The following is a 14,396-nucleotide window of genomic DNA, read 5'->3' as shown; positions in this document are numbered from 1 at the left end:
ACCTAATAGACGGCCTTTTGTACAGCACTATTTCTGATACCGTGGCGGCAGAAATTTAGCAGTGGCGGGCCGCCACGACAAAATCAACATAGCGGAAACACTGGACTATACAAGCTAGAAAATATTCACATTTGAGAAGCTGAAATCAATTTTTGTCATGTGTATACTATTCAAAATGAGCAATCGTGTCAATGTACTAGGTGATTGATTTATTAACTACCAACTAATCGACTAATCTTTGCAGCTCTACAAAGAGGCGTCTTGAGCTGCCAAGTGACACAGATGAAGTTAAATCAAGTGACTCCACACCTATTCTGGATCTGTCCATTGAGGGGAGTAGCAGCCCAGACTTACATTTACATTTATTCATTTAGCAGACGCTTTTATCCAAAGCGACTTCCAAGAGAGAGCTTTACAAAGTGCATAGGTCACTCATCATAACAACAAGATAGCCACAAAACATTGCGAGTAGCCAAAACATGAAGCACACATTGTGAACAACCAAAGTAAGTGCCAAAGGGAAGAACCATAAGAGCATGTAGTTAAACAAGTTACAATTAAACAACATGAACCGCTATAAGTGCAAGTGTACCTGTGAAGGAAAAAAAAAAACTACAATAATAAAAACAATATATCACAGCGAGTACAACATTTTTAAATCAGTTACCACTAACCACAAGAGCATCAAGTCTCTAAGCAAGAGTCATTGTGATCCTTGAGGAAACTAACATCGGGTCAAGCGAACCATTCCTAAGTACCGTTGTACTCCCGGAACAAGTGCGTCTTGAGCCTTTTCTTGAAGGTGGAGAGACAGTCAGTGTCTCTGATGGAGGTGGGGAGTTGATTCCACCACTGGGGGCCAAACGGGAGAAGAGCTTGTGTTGGGACCGGGCGGTCTTGAGCGGTGGGACCACCAGGCGGTTGTCTGAAGAAGACCGTAGGTGATGGGTGGGGGTGTAAGGCTGGAGGAGAGACTTGATGTAGTCGGGTGCAGTCCCGTTCACCGCTCGGAAGGTCAGTACCAGAGTCTTGAATCTGATACGAGCCGTGATGGGAAGCCAGTGGAGGGAGATGAGGAGCGGGGTAACATGGGAGCGTCTGGGTAGATTGACGACCAGACCGGCCGACGTGTTATGAATCCTCTGGAGAGGGCGGGTTGCGCATGCTGGGAGACCGGCGAGCAGCGAGTTGCAGTAGTCCAAATTTGCCTCCCCAGGAGACCTGGTAGGATCTTCCCGACAGGTAGGATGAGATCCACTGAAGTGCAGTGCCAGTGATGCCCATCTCAGAAAGTCTGGCCAGCAGGATTTGATGGTTAACCGTATGGCATTAAAAGTTTGTAAAGCTGCTTCAGGCATCTGTTGCCATTTATGTGCAGGTTATTGTGATGTATGTTTTGGAGTTTAAGTTCGCATATAGATGCTTAACTAACAACATTGATCAACGCAAGAATTAGTTTTTACGATGTCATCATGTAGACTTGTCACAAAGTATTTTACTGTAAAAAACAAAACAAAAAAAAAACAAGTATTTTGATAAAAAATATCAAGCTATTTCCATCAAACCTAACAAATACAAATGACTAAATACAATTTTGTATTTGAAAAAGTTATCTCACTCTTAATCAATTTTATTTTAATTATTTATTTTTGGCTAAAAACAGCACCCCTACTTCCCGCTGTACTGCTGAGGACTTGCCGCATGGGACTGGGTTTTTATTCTGGCTCAGGGCATTTTCTGTATGTCTTCCTCTCTCTTTCTTCCCTGCATTTTTTTCTGTGTCTAACTGTCCTTATCCAATAAAGCAATAAAATGCCAAAAATATGACTTACTACTAAAAAAGAGAGTAAGACAACTTAAATTCAGGGAGTCAGGTGGCTGAGCGGTGAGGGAATCGGGCTAGTAATCCAAAGGTTGCCAGTTTGATTCCCGGTCAAGCCAACTGACGTTGTGTCCTTGGGAAAGGCACTTCACCCTACTTGCCTCGGGGGAATGTCCCTGTACTTACTGTAAGTCGCTCTGGATAAGAGCGTCTGGTAAATGACTAAATGTAAATGTAAATTCACACGGCTGAGATGATAGTTCACAAATGTGCTCCCCAATCAGAAAAGTATAGTCATGTACACAAATATACTAATATTGCTGAGGAGCAGCACTGTATCCTAACCTAGATAATGTTGTTGAAATACAGTTCAAAAATAAAACCACAAACAGGTTTAAGGTGTAGGCAGAATCAACCCGTGCTTTTATTTCATCTGTTGCATAAGAAAGTGAGCATAATCTACAGTTCCATACCAAGTGACATTTGGAGATGAGGGATCCATGAAAAATAATTCCTCAGAGATTGTTGGCCAAAGCCTAAAGAAGTTAAATAACATTTCAAGTGTTTTTATCTCAATAATAATCATAATTATAATATAGCTACCATCAGGTTTGGTCTAGGGCTACAGTATGTGCGTTTGAGAGGCGACAACCCATTTAAAGATTCTACACACTAACTACCACACTTTGTGACTGGACAGGACATGTTGCAGGCCAGCCTACACTTGACCTGGGCCAAACTAGGGACTCGTTATAATTAGTCATTCAGATAGAAATAGAATGCATAGATAATTCATAGAAAAGGGCACGGTACTCTGAATAGATCTAATCCAGTCAATAAATGACTTTTACTGTAGGTATACCAGGGTGTTATGCCAAAAACAATGCCTACAGAAAGTCTACTGTTAGAAAATATCCCCTTTTTAACCTTACTGCATTAGTTTTCGAGAAATTATTTTTGTAATCAAATTAGATATAACACCCCTGAGTATGACATACAATAGAAGCCATACTTGGTAGCCTACCTGGAGAAACATCTCTTACCTGAAATCTGTGATCCAGTAGTATCAGGTTGGAAGGGTAAAATTACATACCAAGAGCTGGGTGATGCCAATCAAAATCAGTGCTTGAAAGAGTAATGACATGACAACTTTTCTTAAAATGTACTTGGGTGTTTATACTTTTGCAAATGATCTGTTTCTGTGTTTGAAATTAAAAACATTTTAACAAAATGTGTAAAACAGGTTTTCAAAACCAATACAAGTGAGAAACAATATTTATAATATTTCATATTTTGTGTTTAAGGCTGTAAGGTTGAAAAAGTTGTAGACTTTCCATTGCATTGTGCATTGCGACTTTCCATGAATTGTATTTACCGAGGTTTCTTTCTGGACCATCAAAGTTTATGAGCACATGGACAGGTAACCCTTTTGAACTGAAACATTTGCTGTTTTGCATACTATGAGGATCCAGCGAAGTGTGGGCCTTTGAACTGCTTTGATGTACTGTATAAGACCTATATCCCATCCAGTTACTGCAGCTGTTGTTCAACAAAGAGTTACACTTAGCAATAGCACTTATTACAGTATATCTTACCACTGAGGAAAAGTTCAAATGCCCTGAACATGTATCTAAAGCAGACTAAAGAGGAAAAACATCTGTGCACACGTGTGCACGCACACACACACAGAGATACACAAATGCACTCACGCACAAGCGCACACTAATAAATAAGGACATTGTTTAAGGCACAGCCCTGAGGCCAAATACAAGTGGTGTGTCACATCTTGTTTAGTTTGTCTCCCTCCCTTCTTACCCCCACGAATGACATGTTCGTCGTTGTATCCATTGTATCCATTTTATCACTTTGAACAGCAGATGGGATAAGTATGTATAATAATAAACATTCTCTCAACAAGAGTTTTTCCAAATACAGCAACACCATCGCCATTAGGGATGATAGAGTAAGAAAATTATGTACAGCTTAATAAATATATATACGGTCTGTAAAACAGAGACAAACAAGAGAAGTCCATTAACAGGTAAGGTTGTCCGGTGAGGAAAAGAAACAAAAAACATGGCACGCAAACGTTAATAATAAAAACTAACATTATATTTAAGACTATTACGTCTAAATTCAATTGTAAAGCCAGGATCAACTCTCTGGACACAAGTCATTAATCCTTAATGTCTGAAAGATGATAATATTATAAGTACATATCCTACCAACAAAACTGATCGGGAGCTCTAAATAGGTGGTCCACCAAATGTTGCTAGCTACGTGTGTTGTACACAGTGCTGTCTTGACATAGGATGGCTTAACAGTAACATAAATAATGTATCCATGTAACACTGTCTACTATGAACCAGTGAATGTATAATGCATTTATATTGAGACACACCCATAATGCACTTGAACACTTGCTGACAGTGCATTACTTCTCATTACAGCAAATGTAAGTGCACACGATTTCTTCTGTAATGCATTTCTGCATACAGATGATTCATAGTGGAAGTGTTAATTCTTTTATAAATAACACCTAATAAAACTTTTTGAAAAAGAAAAAGCCACTTGACAAAAGGGTGTGTGGTGCATTGTGCAAGTTAAGCAAAGAAGAAGAAAAAGGTTTTGGCATAAAAGGAGAGCAATAGGGTTAAAGCGACATATTGTCCCGCAAAAAAAATTATATTGAAATGGAATAATGGAACATAAAGCACAATGTATTGGGTGTGCACAATGTACTTTGTACAGGCTTTGCTACAAATCCTGCTACAGTACTTTCTTAATAATGACTATGGAGTATATACATTTATGTACTCTGTGAATCCTTAGGGCAAAGGTACGCATTAGCATTTGAATGCAAAGCATGTATTTTATGTAACACAGCTTTCATTAATGAAGTAGCCACTTCCAAATCTATATAGATTATTGTCCAATGTGAGATTTGTGCGAAAAAAATATCGTATATTTATAATATAGTGCTGTTTCTGTGTCTGTAGCTTTAAATGCTAATGAGGAGGAAAGAGGCGGGGCTAACTGCCATGCCTCTGTCGTTTGCGAGCCATGATGTCTCTTGAGGAAAAAACAATATTGCGCTCGCACGGTCGTAGCTCATTTTCTCATTGGTGGGCCAAATTCTCTGTCTGGGCAAAGCACAGAAAGGGGAGTTAACCTTCCCTATTATGACGTCCTAATAGGAACATTTTCAAAACCGAGTGTTTGAGCTCTCATTTTCTCAAAGGCGGAAAAGAATACCCAGGGCTTGGTTTACACCTATCGAAATTTCTAGCCACTGGGGGACCAAAGGCAGGCTAAGGGAACTCATATTAATGTTAAATAACCTCCTGAAGTGAAAATGTCATTTCATGGGACCTTTAATAGATGGGGTTTTTGGGTGTTTTTGAAACACACAAAAAAGCATCCCTCATTTTATTTAGGATAAATACCTAGCAATGTATAAATGTACTATTCACCCTAGTTCCTTGTTTTGTGAAATCCAATATTTTGTGTCATAAACACCAATATAAATAAACCTAATTTTAAAGATTGTGCATTGATCATTTTCCATTTGTCTTTTTTTCCATTAAATTATTTTGGGGTGAGCTGCAACAGTATTAATCTAGTTATGTATAACATTACATAACTGAAAGGTTTTTTTAATTCATAGATGAATTGATGGTTTACAAGACAAGTCGTTTTATGCTAATGTTAGAAATGTGTTTTTGTATATCTGGTCTTAATAACCACAGAGGGTAAAATATGAGTAAATGTACATGAATAACCCCTAAAGCAGATGTCATCAAATACATATCTGGAAAGTAAAAATGGAGCAATGGAGGGTAGCAGTGAGAAGTCATTAAGAGCAAGCGCACAATCCCAGAAAGACCACATTAATATTTTCTTTAAAAAAGTATGATAACAATGATTGCAATATGACAAATATTGTTTTCCCTCTCTCTCTGTTAATAAAAGTAAAATAAATAAAAAAGTATTTGTCTTACATACAATACAAAAACTGAGGGGGTTGAAACTGCCTGTTCAGCTGTGGTTTCTACCAGTCTGGTTTCAAGGAAGACTTAAACTTTAGAAAAAGGGTATCTTTGAATTCCTCATGATCATTGTATATTTCTTAGTTTCTCTCCCGCAACATCCCTCATTGGTTTTTCAGATGCACCTTTTCTCCCTTCAGCTGGAAAAACAGCTTAGTTGAACTGGTATCACATTACAGCCCGTTTTTCTCAGTCTATCTCTCTTTGAAGCTAGTGTTCTGTCAAAAGCGTTCCTTCTCAAGCTGTGGTCAGTCAGGAGTCAAACAACACCCAGTCTAGAAGTCCTGTTTACATCCTGTTCTGACAGGAATTAGGCAGGGCTAGAAGAGGTTAAGGTAAGAATGAAAAATATAATTGTTAACCTTTTGAACTACTTCTTGATCAAATGTGTCCCGCCTAAAATGTGGGAGAACACACACCTCTCTCGCATAGCCTGAATTCACCAAAATGGTAAACAAAAATGAGGCGAAAAGTTGATGGAAATATTTCCTGAGTGCCATAGTGTGTAGCTCCGGGGGTGTCTTGTAAGGTGGGGTAAACTACCCTGTTTGCATGAGGCATAGTTAAGTGTGGAGAGGCCCGGGCTTGAGGAGTGCAAGTGCACTTTGGAATGAGGCCGTTAATACCACCATCATTGCTAATAGCTAATATTAGCATTTGCCTCATCCCTTTTAATCATCGATACGTGACAGTCTCAAGAGTTTAACAAACCCCATGTTTCCTACCAATGCTATGTATCAGCCAGTCTCTGTTCCCCCACCTCCTCCTCCTCTAACTCTGCCATGCTAGGTTCTCTGAGGATCCCCACCTTCCCTTCTTCCCCTACTGCCTCCTCCTCCTCCACTTGCTCATCTAACGGGACCTCTGTCGAGTCCTGAGTACAGAGCGTCTTGGAGTCGCTGCAGCTGTTCTCCTCCTCTTCTTCTTCCTCGGGCTGGCTGCCACTGTCCTTCTCTGTGTCTGACTCCCCATCCTCCTCCAGCGTGAGCTCGAACTGGAACTTGTCCCCTCCGGAGGGCCGGCTGCCGTCCTCAGGGTCGTCTGGTGCAGGTGAGGGGCTCTGTGGGATAGTGCTCTGGTACCACTCCCTGTTGTCCTCCAAGGTGTCCAGGATGTCTTGGGCATCCGGGTGCACCAGGTCGGCCCATGTCTCCCACAAGGGGTGGACAATGTAGTCAATGAAGCCCACCTGGAGAGGGAAATTGGTGTGGGACACATGATTTACAGCATAGTCAAAAACCTTTTGCTAGTAAATGTCATTTTTCCAAATCTGATTTACAATAATGTAATCTGGTTGTTTGATTTAAATTAAGCAAATACTGTATTTTTTCAATTAAACGCTGCAGCGTTTACTACTCAATGTTCATTTTTAAATGTTCATTTTTGGTGCAGTGAATCTAGACAGGCATTAGCAATAGGCTAGACTGCTATTACATTTACATTTATTCATTTAGCAGACGCTTTTATCCAAAGCGACTTCCAAGAGAGAGCTTTACAAAGTGCATTAGTTTTCTATTAGTTTTCTGGCCATTTTTTCGTAACCTTCCCTTGCTAGCTAGAGACTGCCAACTAACAGTCTCTAGCTAGCAAGAGTAATTTGCTAAGTAAGGTATGTTGATCTGATATTTGAAACGTATTTAGCTAGCAGTGGGCCCCTAGTGCAACACAAGAGAATGTTCATTAAAATGACATGCTGCTACCACCGTATTTCTGGGGCGGCGTTTATTACATAGGGTGACCAGACGTCTTCTTTTACCGGACATGTCCTCTTTTCGAGACCTAAAAAATGCGTCCGGCAGGGATTCCAAAATTGTCCGGGATTATCCGTTTCTTCGAGGGAGGCGTTTATTTGAAGGCGGCATTTAATCGAAGAAATACGGTACGTATGCATGAGTGTTCCTACTAGTTTTTGTGTGCTATGTGTACTGTACATGTTTATGTGCACACAAATGTGCGTACCTGGCTCTTTTCTACTGAGGCATTGTGTTTGTCACACATGGGGCTTATCTCCATTCCCCTCTCTCTCTCTCTGTCCCCCTGGCTAAAGAACTCCTCCATGATCCGGTCCGTCCACTGGCGGTAGAGCTGTAAGGGCTTGGTGGGGTTGCTGAGGTCTGCACAGTGTACCATGTTTTGGAGTACCTAAATGTGAAATAGACATACAAAGAGAGAGAGAGACAGAGAGAGAGAAGGGGATGGTAAGTGCTGTTATTGATACAGATCATCTTATTTTGACTGCAGGATAACAACCTTTTTGATAAAACATAAATACGCCATTTGAAGGCCCTCGTGCAGGGGCCCCATACCTGTATCCTATCAGAGTAGTTGTCTAGTAAGAGCACTCCAGAACTGGTGACTTTTTTGGTCTCCACCATCGTTTTGAGGTCTGCTAGGAGGTTCATGTGCTTGGACATGTCAGTAGCTAGTATCTATATGGACATAAACAAAAGCAACAGTGAAAAGCATAAAAAAGAGAAAACACAATTGCAATCGTAACACACGCACACATACTAAATTAATTGCATTTAAGTTGCAAAACGAACTAAAAGTTACCATCTGGTATTCAACTATTTAATTGTTGCAAAGACAGTTCAACATATCAATAATATTACATAACATATTGTGTTGTCTTAAGATTTATGGTAACAGAATAGCAGTCCAGCTAAGAATAATCTAATAAGAACTGGAATCTCTAAATGAAGCACACGTGTCATATTAGCATCATGTTTTGGCAGAATCAGAATGGGATTTATTCGCCATGAAAGTTTGCACAGACAAGGAATTTGCTTTAGCAGGAAGGTGCATACAATAAACATATACCTAAAATTTAAATATGTGGACTATCTATACTAAGGGTACATAAACTAGCAGTACTAAGTGGGATTAGAATATAATTAAATATACAATAAAATAAAATATAAGTTGCCGTAAATTACAATATAAAAATACAAATATTACAAAAAATACAAATGTACAAGATACCATTTTGTAATGCAGTGCAAAAAGCAGTGTGTTTTAAGCAGGAAGTCATTAGAGTCAGTGTGGTCCCTTGGCCTTGTTGAAGAGGCCAACAGCGGAAGGGAAGAAACTGTTTTTGTGGCGTGAGGTATTGGTCCTGATGGACCGCAGCCTTCTGCCGGAGGGGAGTGACTGAAACAGGGAGTGTCCAGGGTGGGAGGAGTCGGCCACAATCTTCCTCGCTCGCCTCAGGGTCCTCGAGGTGTGCAGGTCCTCGAGGGTAGGCAGATTGCAGCCAATCACCTTCTCAGCAGTGCGGATCATACGCTGCAGTCTGCTCTTGTCCTTGGCAGTGGCAGCAGCGTACCAGACGGTGATGGAGGAGGTGAGGATGGACTCAATGATGGCTCAGTAGAAGTGCACCATCATTGTCTTTGGCAGGTTGAACTTCTTCAGCTGCCGAAGGAAGTACATCCTCTGTTGTGCTTTCTTGATGAGGGAGCTGATGTTCAGTTCCCACTTGAGGTCCTGGGAGAGGATAGTGCCCAGGAAGCGGAAGGACTCCACAGTGTTGACTGGGGAGTCACACAGGGTGATGGGGGTGAGTGGGGCTGTGTTCCTCCTGAAGTCCACAACCATCTCCACTGTCTTAAGAGCATTGAGCTCTAAGTTGTTCTGGCTGCACCAGGTCACCAGGTTGGCCGCTTCCCACCTATAATCAGACTCGTCTCCACCAGAGATGAGCCCAATAAGGGTGGTGTCGTCCGCAAACTTCAGGAGTTTGACGGACGGATGACTGGAGGTGCAACTGTTGGTGTACAGGGAGAAGAGCAGAGGAGAAAGGACGCAGCCCTGAGGTGATCCGGTGCTGATGGACCGGGAGTCAGAGACTTGTGTTCCCAGCTTAACGCACTGCTTCCTGTCAGACAGGAAGTCTGTGATCCACCTGCAGGTGGAATCAGGCACGTTCAGCTGGGAGAGCTTGTCCTGAAGCAGGGCGGGGATGATAGTATTGAAGGCAGAGCTGAAGTCCACAAACAGGATCCTGGCATAGAATGCTGGGGAGTCCAGGTGCTGTAGGGTGAAGTGGAGGGCCATGTTAACTGCATCGTCCACAGACCTGTTGGCTCTGTAGGCAAACTGCAGGGGGTCCAGTAGAGAGGGTCAGTGATGGATTTAAGGTGTGCCAGCAACAGGCGCTCGAAAGACTTCATTAACACAGAGGTCAGGGCGACGGGTCTGTAGTCATTATGTCCTGTTGGCCTTGGCTTTTTGGGCACAGGGATGATGGTGGAGGACTTGAGACAGGCTGGCACATAGCATGTCTCAAGGGAGGTGTTAAAGATGTAGGTAAACACCGGAGACAGCTGGTCAGCGCAGTGCTTGAGGGTGGCTGGAGAGACAGAGTCCGGCCCAGCTGCTTTGCGGGGATTCTGCCTCTTGAAAAGTCTGTTAACTTCACCTTCCTGAATGGAGAGAGTCGTCTCTGTAGAGGGGGGGAGGTGGGAGGCCTCCTGGGTGGGAAGGGGTAGTTCAGGACTGTCCAATTGTCTTTCAAATCTGCAGTACAACTCATTCAGGTCGTTGGCCAGGCGGGAGTCGTTAGTGGAGTGGGGGGCTCTGGGCTTGTAGTTGGTAATCTGCCTGAGCCCTCTCCAGACAGAAGCAGAGTCGTTTGCAGAGAATTGGTGTTTTAGTCTCTCTGAGTACAGTCGTTTAGCCTCCCTCACCGCCTTGCTAAACCTGTTCTTCGACTCCTTGAAACTGTCTTTGTCCCCACTCCTAAACGCGGCCTCTTTCTCTGACCTCAACCTTCTGAGTTTAGCTGTAAACCAGGGTTTGTCGTTGTTGTAGCTTACCCTTTTGCGTGTTGGTATACAGCAGTCCTTACAGAAGCTGATGTATGATGTCACAGCCTCTGTGAGCTCATCCAGACTATTGGTAGCAGTCGTGAACATGTCCCAGTCAGTGCAGTCCAAGCACGCCCGAAGATCCTCCATAGCTTCACTGGTCCACTGTTTTGATGTCCTCACAGCAGGCTTACAGCGCTTTAGCTTCTGCCTGTATGCAGGAATCAGGTGGACCATGGCGTGGTCAGAGTGACCCAGTGCTGCTCGGGGGACCGCATGGTATGCTTTGCTGATTGTAGAGTAGCAGTGATCCAAGGTGTTTCCTTCTCTGGTAGGGCATTTGATGAATTGTCTATATTTTGGGAGTTCTTGAGTGAGATTGCCTTTGTTAAAGTCGCCTAGCACAATAACCAAGGAATCCGGATTTTCATGCTCCACACTCAGTATCTGGCTGGCGAGCACACGTTGAGCCTCGTTGACGCTAGCCTGCGGAGGCATGTAGACGCCAACCAGAATGAATGATGCAAACTCTCGTGGCGAGTAAAAAGATCTACAGTTAATAAAAAATGATTCCAGATAAGGAGAACAGTGCTGCAGAATCACTGTCACATCTTCACACCAGCCACTGTTAATGTAAAAACAAATACCACTGCCTTTCGTTTTGCCAAAGAGCACTGGGTCACGATCCGCTCTCAGCAGTTTGAAACCTGCTAGCTGTAGCGCAGAGTCTGGGATCAGTTCACTCAGCCATGTCTCCGTAAAGCACAAAACGGAAGATGAATGAAAGTCTCTGTTTTTCCACACCAGTAGCTGAAGTTCATCCAGTTTGTTGCTCAGTGAATGCACGTTGGAGAGAAATATCCCCGGTAACGCTGTGCGTGCCCCACGCCGACGGAGTCGCACCAGAGCACCGGCTCGTTTGCCTCTCCTACGGCGCTTCGCTGCTAGGACAAAGCCGAGGGTGGCTTTGACTATAATTCCCACTAATTCTGCTGCTGGAAGCAGAAAAGTGGGAAATAAATCCACAGGAATTGTAGTCCTGATGTTTAGAAGTACTTCTCTAGTTAGAGAACCCCGGAAATCTTGGCAGAACACTGAATTAACAGACAAAACAAGACAAAAAAGAGCGCACCTAACGACCGAGGCAGCCATCATCTGCGCCATCTTGGAGTTCAACATTCTCCCCAAGGTACCCCCCAAGGTTCTAATGTTGGTCCACTCACTATGTCTATGACCATCTTTCTGAGGGACTGGCGTTGCTTTTTGGTCAGGTTCTGGAAGATGTCACAGTTCTCCTCCTGCAGCAGCTTGAAGCCCACCGCCAGGTGATGGTTCTCCAGGACTGATGAGTCGTTGTACATTAGTGCCAACTCTGAGTCTACAAAAGTAAAGACGACAATGAGAGATGATAGGCTGCATTTCTGTACAATCAAGATTCAAGCGCTTTCTTTGAGTTCTCTGAGTAACCTCTCTCACCTATTTTGGCAAGATCAAGACACATTTCCACTGCGCCTTGTTTCTCTCTTTCTCTCTCTCACACACACACACACACACACACAGATATACACACTTTGGAGGGGTTTAATATATTTGTAGGTTTGCACTGGCTTGATTAATCCTATGGGGATTGCATAATGACTGAGAGTAACACCAAGTAACTGCTTTGAGTGTTGCCAAAGTAATGTCTTTAGACAATTAAATTAAATAAGTGTAGAATGAAAGATTCTATTGTTAACCAGTGGAAAGTAATTCTAAAAGGCTTAACAAATCACACTACCCATTGTATTATTCAGCTTGGAGTTAGTGTTGAGGAAAATGATTGTTTACCAATAATTTAACTATTTAAAAACAATGTCCAGTTAACTATTGTGAGCATTTTGTTTTACCCTTCTTTAAGATAGATTTATGACAGTAAGTAGGATGCCTTTGGGGCTGCTAAAACTCCAGTCTCTCTCTCTCTCTCTCTCTCTCTCTCTCTCTCTCTCTCTCTCTCTCTCTCTCTCTCGCTCTCGCTCTCGCTCTCGCTCTCGCTCTCGCTCTCTCACACTCTCACACTCTCACACTCTCACACTCTCACACTCTCACACACGCAATCACACACAACCACACTTGGACTGGGAAGTGAAAGGAGACTCTTATCCTTGACAATGATCTCCTATCTCCCTGTCTAATGATGGAAATTCTCCTTAGAGAGATTGGGTTGAATGTATATCCTTCTATCTGTTCAAGGTGTGTGCAGACTATCATGGATTTTCTGTTTTGGAAAATAATGTCAAACAAGGACATTTTACACAAGAACATAATAAATGGATGCTCACTGGTATTGATTAGAAACTGGTTGGATACTCCTGGGTGGTCTACGTCGTGAATAGCACTGGCAAAAATGGCTGCCAAAATCTCCAGGTCTGTGAAAACAGCCTGTGAATAAAAAATACACATTATCTACACAGACCGAAGAATCTCCTCCCCTCAGCCAGTGTTCATTTATTATAAGTTTAACCAGTACCTCTAGAGCAGGTGAGGACAGAAGTACATGGGTGGACTGGGTGACATCTGCAGCGTGGATGTTATTGTGGTAGGCAATATCTGCATGGTAATGGTCTTCTAGAGTCATCAGGTAGGTGATGAAGGTGTCTAATGGTATCTTAAATGTTTTTAATAAATCTCTTTCCTGGAAAAGGTAAAGACAAACAGCAGCTTAAGTTTAAAGAGCTGTGACAGATTAGTATATGCTATTTTTGCACTTGCTTAATTATGGACTTTAGCTTAATAGTCTTTTCATAATGCTTTTACCTGGAAGATTGTGTACATCATAACTGTCAATGGCCGATTCCCAGAAAACTCAGTGACTTTAAAAACATTAAGGCCCCATTTGTTAACATCCTCCAGCTCCTGCAGGAAAATTAAGCCATTTTCAGACACTTTGGTTTAAACCCACTTTCAAATGATCATATTTAACGCCGAGGTGCAAATGTGACTGCAGCCATTGTTATGACATCCACCAATATAGGACTACTTTTCATCACCTACTCCTGAGGTGACCCTCTCAGGCATCCTATTACCGTGTTGATTGAATCAATTTAGACTTAATCTACACTTATGAATGAGTGTGACACACTGGATGCAATCAATTTCAACCTATATCCCTAGTGGTGATAGGTACAGGAAGTTCAATGACGAGCCAAAAAAAGCTAGGCCATTCTTAATCCACAGTTTTCCAGGTATTTATATATACACACACATAGTATATACTTAGGATGGGTGTTAACAATACAAACATAGAAGCATGGTTCAAGTTTGCTCCTTCACGTTGGAGAGACTGGAGATCATAATTACTGTAGGTGATACAGTAGAAGCAACTCTTTACTCTAGAGTTGTATTCATTAACTTTTTTTTAAAGCAACATTTTTGTTCTTCATTCCATTATCGACTTAAATCAACAACAATTAAGCATCTTTTCAGGGCCTTTGCTTTTTCACCTTGGCAAGGGAGTCCTCTGTGTCAGTCTTCACTCCAAAGCGTGGGATGTTGGAGTTAGTGAGACTAGTGCTGTGCTGCAGATTCTTTACCCCACTGATCTGAGACATGGGCTTGATCTTCTTCTTGTCCTTTTCCTTCTGCGTCTGTGGACATGGCATCTCAACATCATGCTGCTTATCTTTGAAGGAGATTGACAGAAAGATGAAAAAAATATATATAAGGATTGAGATTTAGGCT

At 42.3% G+C, this 14,396-nt stretch overlaps 1 protein-coding gene across 2 annotated transcripts in view; it reads right to left on the bottom strand.

The window, feature by feature from the left end:
* Positions 1-2,226: 2,226 nt before the first annotated feature.
* LOC136964408 (3',5'-cyclic-AMP phosphodiesterase 4D-like) overlaps positions 2,227-14,396 on the bottom strand; it is a 35,219-nt gene continuing 23,049 nt past the window's right edge. The window contains exons 3-10 of one of the 2 annotated variants that reach the window (XM_067258516.1): positions 14,159-14,337; positions 13,473-13,571; positions 13,186-13,350; positions 12,998-13,097; positions 11,903-12,057; positions 8,178-8,300; positions 7,831-8,013; positions 2,227-7,060 (exon numbers count right to left, since the gene is read on the bottom strand). In XM_067258516.1, coding sequence (XP_067114617.1) covers positions 6,602-7,060; positions 7,831-8,013; positions 8,178-8,300; positions 11,903-12,057; positions 12,998-13,097; positions 13,186-13,350; positions 13,473-13,571; positions 14,159-14,337 — 1,463 coding nt within the window. In that variant the 3' untranslated portion in view covers positions 2,227-6,601. The remainder of the gene's footprint in view (positions 7,061-7,830; positions 8,014-8,177; positions 8,301-11,902; positions 12,058-12,997; positions 13,098-13,185; positions 13,351-13,472; positions 13,572-14,158; positions 14,338-14,396) is intronic. The other variant, XM_067258518.1, reaches the window with a different exon arrangement.

Source organism: Osmerus mordax, chromosome 20 (genome assembly GCF_038355195.1).
Source record: "Osmerus mordax isolate fOsmMor3 chromosome 20, fOsmMor3.pri, whole genome shotgun sequence".
Classification (NCBI taxonomy): Eukaryota; Metazoa; Chordata; class Actinopteri; order Osmeriformes; family Osmeridae; genus Osmerus; species Osmerus mordax.
Note: the sequence above shows the minus strand (reverse complement) of the source record. Positions and strands in the feature narration are given on the sequence as shown.